The sequence below is a fragment of the Leuciscus leuciscus genome (genome assembly GCF_965113295.1).
Source record: "Leuciscus leuciscus genome assembly, chromosome: 12".
Taxonomy (NCBI): domain Eukaryota; kingdom Metazoa; phylum Chordata; class Actinopteri; order Cypriniformes; family Leuciscidae; genus Leuciscus; species Leuciscus leuciscus.
The window spans coordinates 9,307,115-9,324,519 of record NC_138736.1 but is presented as its reverse complement, the minus strand read 5'-3'; the positions used below and the strand labels follow the sequence as shown (position 1 = coordinate 9,324,519).

Below are 17,405 nucleotides of genomic sequence, written 5' to 3'. Positions count from 1 at the left end.
TAATCTACAAGGAGCTCTACAAATCTGCCATAGGAAGTGTCCTTATCACTTTTTGACTATCTGTGAAGTGAAGTGAGGGAATGATGGAGGGTGTGTGTGTGTGTGTGTGCTTACATTCTGTCTGTCTCCCGTGAGATGGGCAAACTCTACCATCTCATTCCCAAATTGGCTGAAGATTTGGACAAATTCCTGAAAAGTGCTGACTCTCTCCAGCTGCTCCAGGGTAACCAGCACCTGCACACAAACATATAACCCACGTCTTTACAAATAAAGCTACAGCCCTTAGAGAGAAAAAAAAAAAAATGTATTGTGTAAAGGTTGCTTTCATAACTCAGGAGATGTTTGTGCTTTATTTAGGGATGAGCTTTATCTCAGATGTCTGTCCTAATGTTCTCAACAAGAAATAAAAATAGATCCAACTGAGACAACTGTTGATATACAGTAAGAGCATAGAGCCACTGTGGCAAATCTGAGCACAGCATGTGAAACAGTATGAGATCTCTTTAGATTACTAGGGATCTGAAAAGCAAGAGACTAATTTTGCTCCATTTAATCTCACGGATAGTAAATCACATATGTTGTCAATTTACTTTCTTATGGCTTCATGATTATTACATAAAAAGGTTTTCCAAGTGTTTTTGTTTGTTTCTTTGGAAATGAGAAAATGTCATGCTATCAGTGATGTTTCAAATTCCAAGTTGATAAAAAATTATTTGGTTCTTGTGTTTTTAATAATTATTATTATTTAACTTTTATATATATATATATATATATATATATATATATATATATATATATATATATTATGGGCTGTTCAGAAAAACAAAACATATACAGTACAGGCCAAAAGTTTGGAAACATTACTATTTTTTATGTTTTTGAAAGAAGTTTCTTCTGCTTATCAAGCCTGCATTTATTTGATCAAAAATACAGAATTTTTTTTTATATTGTGTTATATTATTACAATTTAAAATAATTGGTTTTCAATTCATTATACTTTAAATTATCATTTCTGTGATGCAAAGCTGAATTTTCAGGATCATTACTCCAGTCTATCACATGATCCTTTAGAAATCATTCTAATATGATGATTCATTATCAAACTTGGAAACAGTTCTGCTGCTTAATATTTTTTCATAACCTGTGATACTTTTTTAGGATACTTTGATTAATAAAAAGTGTAAAAAAAAAAAAAAAAAAAAAAAGAAGCAGCAAATGTTTTAAAAATAGAAATCTTTTGTAACAACAATATACACTACTGGTCAGTAATTTGAGGTCAGTAATTTTTTTTCTTTCTTTTTTTGAAATAAATCAATACTTGTATTCAGCAAGGATGTGTTAAATTGATCAAAAGTGATAGTAAAGAAGATTTATATTATTAGAATTTTTTTAACATTTTGAATAAATGCAGTTCTTTTTAACCTTTTATTCATCAAATATATTAGGCAGCAGAACTGTTTCCAACACTCGAATGATTTCTAAAGGATCATGTGATAGACTGGATGTCACATGTGACACTGAAGACTGCAGTAATGATCCTGAAAATTCAGCTTTGCATCACAGGAATAAATTATTTTTTAAAGTATATTCAAATTGAAAACCAATTATTTTAAATTGTAATAATATATCACAATATTACTTCTTTTTTTCTGTATTTTTGATCAAATAAATGCAGGCTTGATGAGCAGAAGAAACTTCTTTCAAAAACATTAAAAATAGTAATGTTTCCAAACTTTTGGCCTGTACTGTATGTATGTATATATGTATACATATGGCCCGATGGCCAGTCTACCCGTTTGTACTGAGAAGCTCAGCGGAAGCAGTCCGCTCACATTGGAGAATATTGATAAGAAAAGCCTCTATTTGAGGTTAGCTAGCTAGGAGTGGGCGTTATCAGGCATGGTCAGGGACAAATTCAATTGTGTTTCTCTCTAATGGAGAGCTGTTCTGCTGCCTGGCTGTCCAAACATCACTAACTGGACATGATTAGCTCCAGATCTGAGAGCACAAACAGGCACACACACATAAACACTGCCCACTTCCTCATCTCACCGACATGGATGTTTAGACAGGCCTCCTAATTTATCCTGTGCCGTGTCTCATCAATTATCTCCAAAGCAGCAGGATTTTAAGTATTCCTCTGTGGCCATGCAGCGATAGCATCGGAGAGCAAAGGCTAGCCTGTGTGCGCCTGTGTACTCGTGTACTTGACAGGAATATAAGAGTGTCATTTGAGCTTGTAAAGGCCAGTGCACAAGTACATGGACACAGCAGACAATAATACGTACTTTGTTGCGAGAGCTTATGATCTGTTTGATAACGATGCAGTCTGCAAGCACCAGGACTTTGGTAACGGAGGAGAGCAGCATGCGAGCAGCTTTCACCATGCCAGTCCTGTCACTAAACACCGTGCTGCGCCCGTCACCATCACACTGCTCCAGACCGGACACATCTGTCAGCTGAGCTATTGCAGTGCCTGCAAAAGAAAAATACAGCAGGATGTAAAAGATGTGCGCACAAGAGTTTAGCAACGTGCACAGGTGTCTATAGTTTCAAACTCCTATTCCTACAAAATCTTTAACTGAACCATATCAAGAAAATATAATATATTCTCTATTATATTATACAGACTTGAGGGTGGGTTCTACTGACTTGAGCTAGTAGTAACTACAAGAGGAACAGGCAAAGCTTAATTTTCAGCCATTACTCCAGTCTTCAGTGTCACATGATCTTTAGAAATCATTCTAATATATGTTGCTTTGGTGCTCAGGAAGCATTTCTTATTATCAATGTTGAAAACAGTTGAGCTGCTTAATATTTTAAATATTAGAAACCATGATAAATTTTTTCAGGATTCTTTGATGAATAGAAAGTTCAAAGTTAAATTACTAAAGCCAAACCAAAGCAACAGAAAACTATTCAAGCAGTTTTATAAAAATAAAATAAATAATGAAGAAATTTCCTTCAGAGGACACCCAGAAAAGTAGGTTGATTCTGTCACCTTTCTTACAAATTTGTCACCAAAATATAGCTGGAAAAGGCCACAAAAAGTATTTGAACACTTTTGGGACACTTAAAATTTTGGGACACTTAAAATTTATGAAAGCCATTGAGGCCACTGTATATAAATCCTAACCAGCAGTGAAATTGTAAACTGGCCTGTGGGAAACACTTAAGGCCATGTAAAACAAATACATATATACTGTATGACATGTCTTCTCATCCCTTATAGATAAACAAACAAGCATTCATAAAAAAAAAAAAAAAAATGCAATTTCAATAAGCACATTAAGACACCAAGTCACAGACCATTTCGTTATTTACAAAGCAATCCATCACACTGGGTGGTCACTTTTTTTTAAAGCATCAATAAACATTTCACTTCCCTCAGTGAGTGTTCACTAGCTCACAGCTCTGCCCAGACACAAATGCTTTACTGGCTTATTTTTGGACAGGGTGGCACGGACAGGATGTCATGTCCCAGTTGGAACATGCTGAAAGGACGCTTGATGAGGGCAGTTCCCTGCCTCGTGCCTCAATAAAGAAATGTTATTCCGAGAGACGGAAAGACTGGCACTTTGAAAAGTTGAGAAGAATGAGGGTGAGAAATTCATAGAATGGTTTTAGGCATTGAATGAGAGTAATTTCTGAAGGGAAACAGCTCTGTTGGATGTTCAGCGACACATTTGTCCATCTGAAGACACCGTCCTGATTGCATTTAACAGCTTTTCTTTTGTTAAATCTCACAGTGGTTTTAAAAATCAAGGTGCCTTGTGCAGAACGCTGTATTGTTGGGCAAATTACTCTGTCAGTTTGTGTACACCTATCCATATTCATCTGAATGGGCACAATGCAGACATTTCCTGCTTTGTTGGTTTTAGTCTCTTGTTTAGCAGCGGCCATACTGAAACATTCTTGTTTCTGGAGGGGATTGTTCTCTAGCTCTGTGTCTTTCCTGAGCTTTGAAGCAGAGTCTTTGTGGAAGCTTATAGTTGAATCCCTTGAGCGGCACCAGAGACGTGGCGCTGTCCTAGGCGGCTGGCATTTTCAGCCAGCTCCTTTCAGAAAGCTTCCTGCTTTAAAGAGACCATGGCCCCAGGCGTTCGGCTTGCATAGAGGGTGAAACACTGAGATCTCAGCACCGATGCCCTTTAAAGACATAGTCTTTAGCATGCATCTGCTTCTTCTGAATGCACTTCATTATTTTGAAGTACTATAGTATCGAGTCGTAGCTCAAAAGCAGCTATCTATCTGCATAAGGCCGAGAGGTCCCAGAGCAGCAAGACAAACAGAAAATAATGCATTCTCAGCAAAACTTTATCTAGAGTTTACAACCTCTACACCAGCTTCGGGTTAAGGAAACTTTCAGAAGAAAGTGACTGAAATCTCTGTGTTTAAAGGGAAAGTTCACCCAAAAATGACAATTCTGATATTAATTACTCACCCTCATGTCGTTCCAAAGACATTCATTCATCTTCAGAACACAAATGAAGATCTTTTTAATAAAGTCGAAGAGCTTTCTTTCCCCTTCATTAAAAGCTAAAGCAACTGCCACTTTCAAACCCCAGAAAGGTAGTAAAGACATCATTAAAGTAATCCTTAAAGGGATCGTTCACCCAAAAATTAAAATTCTGATATTAATTACTCACCCTCATGTCGTTCCAAAGACATTCATTTATCTTCAGAACACAAATGAAGATCTTTTTAATAAAATCGAAGAGCTTTCTTTCCCCTTCATTAAAAGACAACGCAACTGCCACTTTCAATCCCCAGAAAGGTAGTAAAGACATCATTAAAGTAATCCTTAAAGGGATAGTTCACCCCAAAATGAAAATTCTGTTATTAATTACTCACCCTCATGTCGTTCCAAACCCGCAAGACTTTTTGATGAAATCTGTAATTTCTGTCTCTCCATTGACAGCTATGCAACTACCACTTTGATGCTTCAAAAAGATCATAAAGAGATTGTAAAACTAATCCATATGAATTGAGCAGTTTAGTCCAAAATTTTCTGAAGAAACATGATCGCTTTATAACAGACTGAATTTAGGCTTTTATTCACACATAAACATTGATGAGCGAACATAAACAGAATCTCAACCGAACCTGCTTGGCACGCGAGAACAAACCTCTTGCAGAAGCTCAAACGTGCTGCGTTTAACACACAAGAATAAACCTCAGTGGTCCTCACATGTCAAGGGAATATCCTTCAGCTTCTGGTTACCACAACTGATGTGTGAGTTGATAAATGTTAACATGTTAATATAAAAGCCTAAATTCAATCTGTTCATCATATAAAGCGATTGAGTCTCTTCCAAAAATGTGCTCAATTCATATGGAATAGTTTTACGATGAACTTTTTGAAGTGTCAAAGTGGTAGTTGCGTAGTTGTCAACGGACGGACAGAAATCTATTAGATTTCAACAAGATCATCTTCGGTTGTGTCCCGAAGATGAACGAAAGTCTTACGGGTTTGGAATGGCACGAGGGCGAGTAATTAATGACAGATTTTTTATTTTTGGGTGAAACTATGTTTGCGAAAAAAACTAAATATAATTTACCACTTTATTTCCAAAATATAAATCTCAAACGCGTTCTCAAACTGCTCTCGCCTCTACACAACAAGCATATGCCATGGTGCTCTTGTGAACGCACTGCTGGAAATTCTTACTAAGCAAACAAGTTTTTTTATTTTTCAAAAAGTACACAAAGCCAAAAGTGTTCATAGTGGAAGAAACAGCCACACTGGAACAAATGCAGTGCACTTTTAAGACCACACAGACGGTGAAAGCCAATCACAGCAATGTAATCTATACATCATTCAAAAAAACTCCAGGATTTAAAGAGGTGCAGGCCACTGTGTCACATCTGTGGTTAAACACAAAGTCACAGGTCACTTCTCAGATCAGGGCTTTCCCTTTTTAACGAAAACTCGCTTTCATCTCCTTTATGATGTGCTCTCATACCTCAGCTGAACTACTTGTGGTAAAATCCAAAAGAAAAATTTCACCAGATTTAACATCTGATTAATTAAATTCAGATGAAGAGACAAGTCTACGTAACTTTTTTCTCCACCTGCCTCGATGTGTTTTGGGCTAAACTTTTGCCCGTCACACATGGGCAGCCCGTGTAATAATCAGGAGGATTAAATGCGTGGGTGAGCGTTCAAACACTGTGGGGAGTCTGATAACTAACTTGAAGCCAATCTAATTCCAGTGTTGTTGCAAGTCTTTTGCCCAGGGAGGTATGGGAAGGGAGGCGGGAGAGACCACCGACTATCAGTATTTATAGATACAGAACAGAGCTCCTATTATTTCAGACCGGAGGGACAAATGTAAACCACAAAACACTTTGAGTCTTTGAGATAAATGGATTTGATTGACAAACCACTTGTTTAGCTACTAAATATACAGTCTTCCAAAAATGACTTGGACTTGCAAAATATCAGACCAAGTGGAATTTATTTCAATGAAATGTAGCAAAAAAAAAAAAAAAAAAGTGTTTAGGTTTGATAAAAGAACAGATATTTTGTTCAAATTTAAGACAATCTCCAAATATCACTACAATCATTTGTGGGGTACAAGTCTATTAAATAAGTTAATGCAGAAATAAGTAATTCTCAGAATCATCTAGTCTTTATAAGAAACCTCACAGATGTCATCTCACATGAGATTTACTTTATAGCCGCAGCTGCTTGACTTTGTAAACCTCTTTAAACTGTCAGAAAAGATCAAATCTTTTTGTGCTCATGTTGGTTATTCTAAGAGCAAGCACAGCAACACTTCACCATGAATGAGAGATATGGAAACGCACAATTGTGGGGTATTTTTAGTCAAACTCTTCAGAGACAGATGGGACATGGAGAGTTTAATAGAAGAGAAACTGCAGCACTCTCCCTTTTACATACACGGACAGATTCAGGAATCGCACAAAGAAACAAGGCTTAGGAAATGCTGCATTTGGTTTTTATGCATCTCAAAACTGCTGCATTCTAAGGATGTGAAAGCCCCATTTTAATAAAATTATAGGCTCTAAATATATTACATTGTGCAAATTAATTTAATTCATATTAATTTCAGCTCATAATAAAACTTGAAAGGTTAACTTTTCATCACACAATTGGAATTGGATTTCAATTGTAGGGCTGTCACTTTACGTTAGAAAATTTCGATAAAAATCGATTGCACAATCGATCGGACCAACCAACCAGTACTCTGGGTTCGAGCTCGGAGCCCTCCCTCCGGACAGCACGCCAAATACGCATTAAACTTTACCCCTTCAAATTATATGTAAGTGTGAACTCGTGAACAAGCAGAAAAAGAAAATAAAGAATTCCGAAAGTGCAGTAGGCATTGCGAAAGCTAAAAAGAAAATTCCCACAAATTTTACGCGCCTATAGTTTCAATCGGTTTCAATCGGCTGCTGCCGGTGTTTTGCCAAAAAATGGAGGACAACGGCGATCAACCTGTGCGACATGAGAGACTAGTGATAACCCCTAATAACTTGAGGAGATCGATATGGAAGCACTTCGGGTTTTGGACTATAGATCAAACTATGAAGAAGGACAAAGTGGTATGCAAACTGTGCGATCGTGAGTTCCCATATCATGCTTATATGTTTTTCATTGAAGTTATGGCAGTCCACTCTGCTTATTGTTTTTCGAGAATGTTGCACTCCTGTTTGTCATTGTGCACGAAACTTCACGCCAATAAATCATCAGAAATATTGCTGATTTGTGCGTCTCAAGCGCCCTCTTCACGTTCGTCCTAATGCCTGTTAGTTGTCCGTGGATTGGCCTATATTTGGCGTTGAAAATGGAAACGTCTTTAGAAATGGAAAGTCAATTTTACAAACGATTCAATGAACACTTATATCTAATAAATCGAACAGGATTTTTTTCACAAAAGTGACAGCCGTATTCAATAATAAATTTGAATTTGATAGACTGGAATTTAATTAGTCCAACACAGTTTTTATATGAAACTAAACTAACTTTATATGATACTAAAAGTTTCAGGTCAATATGTTAAAAGTTCATGAGAATAAAGATAGATGTTATGACTTATTAAATATTAAACAGCAACAGTTTTTAACATTAATAATAAGAAGTGCTTCTTGAGCACCAATTCTTTTTTTTCTTTTAGCTTTATTTATCCCCGTGGGGCAATTAGTTTGAGCTTACATGGTGCCTCACATAAAACACTGATCACATACATTCAAATACATAAATACTTTATAAATTTTTTTTTTTAAATCACCTAAATTTATTACATAGACGTATTGCTTCAGGCACAAAAGTAAATTTATAGCGATTTGTTGAACATTTAATTGCCCTTAGACGTCGTAAGAGAAAAAAATTCTTACCAACCTCAAACTCTAGTGTATGCAACACATTGATTTAGGTGGTTTCAAAGACTGATTATTAATGTGATCTAATGTTTCTTGAAGTACCTCGTATGTGTGTGGTAACATGTTTACTAGAAAAGCTGATATGGATGTCTCTGAATGTTACTCCATTTTAATTATAATTCCTTAAATTCAAATTAGAAATGCAATTCTGCATCCTGGGGCATCCACTCAAAGTCCAAATGCAACGGGTGTGTACTATCTCCTATTTTTTTATTTTATATTCAGCCTATTAGAATGACTTCTGAAGGATCATGTGGCACTAAAGAGTGACATAATGAGCTGTCAAATTCTGCTGTCATCACAGGAATAAATGACATTTTAAAATTAAAAACAATTTTTTAAACTGTAATATTATTTCACAATATCACTGCATTTACTGTATTTTTGATCAAATAAATATAGCCTTGGTGAGCGTAAGAGACTTCTTTCAAAAACAACAAAAAATTCTTACCAACCTCAAACTCTAGTGTATGCAACACATTGATTTAGGTGGTTTCAAAGACTGATTATTAATGTGATCTAATGTTTCTTGAAGTACCTCGTATGTGTGTGGTAACGTTTACTAGAAAAGCTGTTATGGATGTCTCTGAATGTTACTCCATTTTAATTATAATTCCTTAAATTCAAATAGGAAATGCAATTCTGCATCCTGGTGCTACACCAATTAAAACATTTTAATCAATTCTGCATGGTCCACAACCCTGACAGGCTGTCTTGAGCTTGTTGACAAGTTACACTATGTTTAACCAAGCTGTCCATTTCCTGTTCCTCGTTGCCTGGTAACTCTACCTTGGAAAAGCTGCTTATATGTGTCACTGCTCTTCCAGTTGAGTAGTGTCAAACTGACCTGCTCTCCGAGCTTCAAAGCAAGCCAGTCCCATCTCGTCCTTCAGGTCTTCATTCTCCACTGCAATGGCTTCACCCACCGCCACAAAGCGGCCAACTGCAACGCTCACCGCCTGCCCCACTCTCTGGATGGCCCGTAAAGTCTTCTCCGTCTTCTTGAGCTTGTCTTTGTGATTGATCAGTGTGGTAATCTGGAATGAGACAAAAAAGTCAGCGTTTAGCATAATAACATTATAATATATTAATATGCTTTAACAAAAAATACTGAATGCACTTAAGGTACACTTCACATTAACCCGAGAGTTTGGGTCTGTATGATTTATTGAGTATTTGGATAAAAAATACAGTAAAAACAGTCATAGTTTCATATTATTACAACTGATTTCTATTTGAATATATTTTAAATTATAATTTATTCCTGTGATGACAAAGCTGAATTTTCAGCATCATTACTCCAGTCCTCAGTGTCACATGATTCCTTCAGAAATCATTATAATATGCTGATTTGGTGCTCAAGAAGCATTTCTTATTATTATCAGTGTTGAAGACAGTTGTGCTGCTTTATAATTTTCTGGAAAACTTGATACATTTTATCAGGATTCTTCGAGATACAGTGCTATGCATAAGTTTAGACACCCATGCTAAAGTTGACTAAAAAGAGGAATAAAAAAATCATCTTTTGGAAATTGAACTTAATGCCTTAATTAAAAAAATTAGGAAAAATCAAACCTTTAAGGACACTAATTTTCTTTGTGAATGAATAATGTATCGTAAATAAATTTGGAATTAAAATAGCCCCACATCGTCACATAGCCTTCACCATACCTGGAGATTGGCATGGAGTACTTTCCATAAGATCATCTCTCAATGCAAATCAAACCAGCTATTAGGCTAACTGAAATAAAACCATGCCAATCTCTAGGTATGGTGAAGGCTATGTGACGATGTGGGGCTATTTTAATTTCAAAGGCCAAGGGAACTTTATCAGGATGCACAGTATCCTGGATCCATGAAGTAACTGGCCTATAAAAATAAAAATCTGCCTGCCTCTATGGGAATTTAACATAGGGGTGTCCAGACTTATGCACCCTGTATTTTAAGGAAGAACATTTATTTATTTACGATACATTATTCATTCACAAAGAAAATTGGTGTCCTTAAAGGTTGGATTTTTCCAAAATTTTTTAATTAAGGCATTAAGTTCAATTTCCAAAAGATGATTTTTTATTCTTCTTTTTAGTCAACTTTAGCATGGGTGTCTAAACTTATGCATAGCACCGTATATATATATATATATATATATATATATATATATATATATATATATATATATATATATATTGTGTTCCGAAGATTAACGAAAGTCTTACGGGTTTGGAATGGCACGAGGGTGAGTAATTAATGACAGAATTTTAATACAACAAATTATTAATGTCACTTTTTATCAATTTAATGTATCCTGAATAAAAGTATTCATTTCTACAAAAATCTTACTGATCCCAAACTGTTGAACAGTAGTACAATGCATGCACAATGGAGAGAAAATAGAAAAAAGTAAAAGAATGAAAGTGAACGGCAGTGAAAGAGGTAATAATGACTCCCTCCTCCTAATCCTCTTCATCAACCTACGTTTAATGTCACTTTCTCTCACACTTTAAGATGCAATAAAAGCTATGGTCTTCTGTCTGCATCAGGATTGACTTCATCAATCATTTACTCAGAGCCCTTTACAATTTCCGCTCTCAAGAGCTGAAATCCCTCACCTCCTGCTGATGGGTTATGGCAGGTGGCCTGCTAAAGGAAACGTTTAATTGGAGTACAACAGCAGGGAGCATAGACAACACCAGAGCCTGAGAATAATACTCTACAACAGGCCACATGGAGCAAACATGTGCTACTGCCAACCAGTCAACAGTAATATGGCAAGTTAAAAAAGGATGCAAATACTAAAATATTCCTAAGTCCTTTGAAATATTTCGTTTTTTAGCTAAGAACTCCACGTAATCAGTGACGGATTTCTCCTGCTCGGCAGTGTGTATTTGAGCATGCAATCATAGTGACTGATGAATGAATCTCGAACACTTCATATTTACATTCCTCACGAGTGAGTCATCTGGGGTTTGACGTTTGGCGTCATCCATCTGTCTTTTCCGAATTCACTTAAACGGACCGCATCATAGAAAACAGGATCTGTCTTGCTGTTTTGCGGTAAAAGAGGTGATGGTGTAATGTACTATATGTAGACCCTACCCAGCCCACCCTGACAATTTACTGAAACTAAGAAGCAAAAAGGGGTCATTCAGAAATCAACACAAGGAATGATCACCCAAGTTTACACATAGCATGATCTTAACCTCAAGAATTCCAACATTAGGAAGTTAAAAACATCTAATTATGCATACTCGTTTTACATACAAAGACGTTAGCCAGTCATAATAGAGGTCATTTCATTTGCATACTGAAGTCTTAAAGGTGCAGCAGCAAAAACAGCCAGTTTAATTCTAAGGGTCAGGGAGATGGAGGGAAAATAACAACAAGAAACCTGATAACAACAAGAAACATCAAATTTCATCACATATGGACTTGAGGGAAAGTAATAAATGGTGCAAAAGTGTAAAACATGGCCGTTTTAAACTGTGGATACTGTTCATTTTGCTTTATGCTATCATAATTTGTCATTCTGAGGGAGTTCTTTGAATCATTCCCATGCAGTCGAATGTCGACACCCACCGACAGAAGGGGAGAGTGATTAATCGAGTGGGAGGTGTTTCTACGTCATCCTGTGGTCCAGTGCTCGGCCTGTCTCTGACACATCTCCCTGAAGATGGCTTGGGTGACTGAGAGATAAAGGGCCCTGTCCCTGCCTCACTGCCTCACTGCTCTTGCGCTGATATTAGACGGCTACGAGCTGTCCTGGTCCTGCCAGCAAATTGAGGGCCATTCATGAGTCATAGAAGTAGAAAAATGAAACATTCCCTGAGGAAGGGAAAAATTCCAGTTGGAGGATAAGGGTGTGAGGGGGCTGTGAACAATGGAGGGTTGAATGGTTCAACGTTAACATTACGTCAACAGTTCTGGAAAAGCACAACGAATAATGTTTATTCTGAGTTCAAGATGTTTATCTCCCAATCTTTGGCTTAGGCAATATGATGGTATGTGTTGTGCAATGGAAAGAAAAAAGTATCAATTGGTAATGAAGCTGCTATACTAATAATATCATGGTAGATCCGTTGTGTGATAAAAAAAATATATATATATATATATATATATATATATTTATATACACCACTCAGAAAACTAACTTTGGTTTGTGCAAAAATTAAACAATACAAAAAGCAAATAAATATGAGTTAAAAGTGTAGGTTCTGTAAGATTTAATGTTTTTGAGAGAAATCTCTTATGTTCACCAAGGCTGCATCTATTTGATCAAAAAGTAAAAAAAAAAAAATATATATATTTTAAATATTTTTTTTTTCTATTTTTCTATATTTTAAAATGTAATTTATCTGTGATGGCAAAGCTGATTCTTCAGCACTCATTACTTCAGTGTCACATGATCATTCAAAAATCATTGATAATAATCAGTATATTTAGAATGTTGAAAACATAATTTTTTCAGGATTCTTTGATAAATAGTATATCCAAAAGAACAGCACTTATTTGAAACAGAAATCTTTTGTAGCAGTTTGTGCTGGAGATCTTGACCAAAAATTGATGCACCTCTTGATGGAAATAAATGCTGTGATGTTATTTCTATCAAGAGGTGCAGCAATTTTTGGTCAAGATCTTGTATTGACAATGCAAGAGTCCAGCACTCTGTAAAGTTTCCTCCAGCACATCCCAAAGACTTCCAGTGAATTGAAGGTCTGGACTAAGAGGTGCCGATTCATGTGTGAAAATGATTCTTCATGCTCCGTCCCAACCATTCTTTCACAGTTTGAGCCTGATGAATCATGACATTGTCATCCTGGAATACGGCCGTGATGTGTCTTCCAACATGGCTGTTTAAGAAATGAAAAGCTACACACTCCATTAATTATGGAAGAACTGTTGCCAAACATATAACATGCTAGAAACATAATAAATAATAATAATGATCCAATCATAGACTCTTAAGCATTTGCCTATTTCAATCTAAATGCATCCTCGCTGAATAAATGTAGGCTATTTGCTTAAAAACAAATCTTACTGACCCCAAACTTTTGAACGGTGGTGTATATATCTCACAATATAAAATTACCCATACCGCCTACAGATTTGGTCATACTGTCCACCCTTAATTTTGCTGATGGAAATGTTGGCAGGCCAGTGCAATGTGAGTAAATGAGTGAGGGAGTGTGTGAGTCAGTGTGTGAAAGTGTGTGTGAATCCGCCATGGCCTCAGTAGAGGTAATGTTGTGGTGACACTTACATGTCCTTCAGCAGTGGCAGTGCTCCAGAGTGAGACATTGACCCGAGACCGGCTCTAGTCTTACTCATCGAGGTCAGACCATAGAAACATGAGAAAGGTCTAAGCACACAAACTGTTTAAAGCATTGGCATACGTGTGTCTCTGAGTGAGAAGCACAGGCTAGGTGAAAGTGAGAGAGATTTAGAGACGAACAGCGTGTGTATTTTTATGTGTCAGAGGGAGAGGGTGGTGGCACTCATAACTTCCTGTTGCTGGATTAGCACATGGCCCACTCAGGCTATGTCAACAGAAAAGAGGCTGCATAACAAAAACACACTGATTCAACAGTGGGACACAGCACAGCAATCGCTTCTGTCTAAACGCCGCTGACAGTGTTGAATGAGCCAGAGACCAGGAGGCTATTTTTATCTTGTGGAAAGATAAAGCTCAAAACCGACTTGTTTAAATTATTTTCTAAAACTTTACTGAGCAAACACAGTATGGAGCTTCAGATTTGTTCAACTAAAGTGAGGTCACTCCTGTGAACTGCATTTCAAAGACATTAGGCCTATGCAATGTGCGCTTATTAATGACACAATGTGCTACACAAACCCAAAACAGAAAGCTGTAAATTAATTCAGCGTGATTTTTTGTCAAAACCAGCTGAAATGATGCTAGAAAAGTGAAACTTTTAATCATTACGTGCACAGTGTGGTCTGTTTGAGCACTAAATACGCCTTCAGTGGACCGGCTCTCGATTGCTCCAACAAAAAAATATATTTCTCGAAGGGCCAGTATTTCAATACAGGGTCAAGCTATTGGACAAAAGCTGGAAATGCCTGCACAAACCCCCCATGGTTTCTGTTAGATTGGGTTTATAAATAAAACGAAAAAGTGTGAGTGAGTGAGTGCTCAAAAAAAAAAAAAAAAAATGGCAACGTGTCTGTGCCTTTTCTGTGTCTGGGGCTGGGCTGTAGTAAAAGAAAAATGTATTGGCCAGGCTAACTAAAACAGTAGATATCTGACCAAACTGAGATTATCGACATTGGCCAATAATCATTCCCGTATAGTCAATACGGAATCAACAGTCTTGAGCATGTATGTAAAAATTGAATAAATGTCCAGTAAATTGATATATTCGAAATAAGATTTACATTCACCGACTAGCCAAAACATTATGACCACCTGCCTAATATTATGTTGGTCATCCTTGCACCACGAAACAGCTCCAACCTGCCGAGGCATGGACTCTACAAGAGCCCTGAAGGTGTCCTGTGGTATCTGGCATGAAGACATTACCATCAGGGCCCGTATTCATAAAGAATCTTAATGCAAAAAGTAGCTCCTAGTGACACAATTCTAAGAAAATTCTTAGAAATGTGGGCGTTTACCCTTAAAATTAAAGAAAAAATCCTAGTAAAGAAAAAAGTAATTCAGAAAGCATCTTAACCCTTAAAAGAGGTCTTAAGGTCAAAATTGTTAGGAGCACAGATGAGGACTTTTAAGAGGCTTAAGAGTTTCTTTAGCAGAGGAGAAAATGGCAGAAAGACGAAGAGGGAGAAGAAATGTGTTGCAGACAATGAATGACAGTGAGTTAATAAGACGCTATATATTAGATCGTGCAGGGATCATGTTTGTGACAGATCTTATTAGAGACACGCTAACATCTCCGACACAGCACAGAAATGCCATAGCGCCAGAAATGAAAGTAATCACTACATTACGATATTTGGCAGCTGGGAAAATTCCATGTTTGATACATTAAAACCAACATTCAAACCACCACTTAAATAGACATGCCAGCAATCAGTGGAAAATAATTGGAAAGAGTGGAACAATTTTTATCATTCTAAGCCAAGCAAATACCTTATAGGAAATTAACAGCATGCATGATACATTATTACCATACCATGGTAAATAAAAAGGATTTAAATACACATACAGTATATAATGTGTGTGTGTGTGTGTGTGTGTGTGTGTGTGTGTGTGTGTGTGTGTGTGTGTGTGTGTGTGTGTGTGTGTGTGTGTGTGTGTGTGTGTGTGTGTGTGTGTGTGTGTGTGTGTGTGTGTGTGTGTGTGTGTGTGTGTGTGTGTGTGTGAACGGTCAAATAGGAAAAATTACGCATGTAATTTCAAAGTGAAGGCTTAGAATAGACCCTCTACTTAAAATAAAAAAAAAATTTTCCCTTCTTGGACAACCAACCAATCACAGTCTTCAAAAGATTGTGTCATACATAGCAACAGGGTCAACCCCGCCTCCTCACTAAGATTAAAGTTTTTGTCTTTTCCTTACTCAGAGTTGCTCTCAGATCGGTCCCGAATTGCTCTTAAGCTAAGACTCCTACGTAAAAGTTTTTAAGCTAAATGAAGAGTTTTCTGAGAGGATTCTTAGAATCTTTATGAATACGGGCCCAGATCTTTTAAGTCCTGTAAGTTGCAAGATGGAGCTGCCGTGGATCAAGCTTGTTGGTCCAGAAAATTGCAGTATACCTGCAGTATACCTGGTTTACAACAACGTTTAGGTAGGTGGCACGTCAAATTCATGTCCAGATGAATGGCAGGACCAGGGTTTCCCAGCAGAACATTGACTTTTCACTAATCATTTTATCTATCAGAACTTGACATGTGACCTTGTTAGGAAATGATCAACATTTTTCGCTTCACCTTAGCGTGGTCATAATCGTTTGTCTCAGTCTCAGTGTATTCACACAATCTATGTATGGGGCCTAAAATTAAGATCTCATTTTTATAATTTATTACCATTTTTTCTTTCTTTTTTTTTTTTACAAATTATATTATCAGCATAACAACTTAACTGATCAGTTAAAATAATACATAGACTTAACATTGGTGTTCTCATGCAAAAATGCGCTTGTTAGATTAGTGACCTCGAAACCCTCTTTTTTTAAGATTTATATATGGTGTTTTTGCCTTTATTGAGATAGGAAAGTACAGAGAAATGTCAGGAAGAGAAGATGAAGAGAGTGGGACGGAATCGGGAAGGGTCCACGAGCCGGGACTCAAACTCAGGTTGTCCAGGCTATCGACTCCGACAATCTTAAATATTTCTTATTTCATTTAAACATTTTCAAATTCCTAAAACGTAGTTTATCTCAGAACCTTAGCCTTGTGGGCAGTGATCTGACATATCACACAGCAGTGTTCGGGTGCCCTGAGGTAAATCCATGGCTTGAGGTCCTTTCCTGATCCTGTTCCCCCCTCCTGTCGCTTCCTGTCTCTTCTCAACTAAACGCTTAAAATGCCCCAAAATGTTCAGGTTAGTTTCAGGTTTCAGAAATTCCGTATCTTATTTTTGGACTCATTTTGAGACTTTGAGCCCCGTTATATCAGTCATCAGCAATGCCACTTTCTAGATGTTGGCATTACAAAGCCAGTTTTCATAAAATATTACTTGCGAGTCAAAAAAGCTGCACCATTATAAAAGGAGACGTGAAGGACAATCAGATTTTATGTATGTTGACATCAGGTGCATATGACAGCTGTTCTCAAGCACCCTATTCATCTATCACATTTCATTTCTTTACAGAGACAATTCCATTTTCTGTTGGATGTTTGCTAATATTTCATATGCATCTTATCACCCTCATAAAACAAATCGCTCTGGAAAGACATCTCCAGCAAAACAAGATTTAGTTACTATAAAAAGCCTAAACCTTGATGAGTGCAGCGAGATGACTAAACCCTGAATGAAAAACAGCCTTGATAATTCACTGCACAACATCATTTGTAGGTATATGCC

General features: G+C 36.9%; 1 protein-coding gene across 2 annotated transcripts in view; it reads right to left on the bottom strand.

Annotated features, from left to right (window-relative positions):
- ctnnal1 (catenin (cadherin-associated protein), alpha-like 1) overlaps positions 1-17,405 on the bottom strand; it is a 72,368-nt gene that overhangs the window by 22,844 nt on the left and 32,119 nt on the right. For both annotated transcript variants that reach the window (XM_082187061.1, XM_082187060.1), the window contains exons 2-4: positions 9,257-9,446; positions 2,289-2,476; positions 115-234 (exon numbers count right to left, since the gene is read on the bottom strand). In XM_082187061.1, coding sequence (XP_082043187.1) covers positions 115-234; positions 2,289-2,476; positions 9,257-9,446 — 498 coding nt within the window. The remainder of the gene's footprint in view (positions 1-114; positions 235-2,288; positions 2,477-9,256; positions 9,447-17,405) is intronic.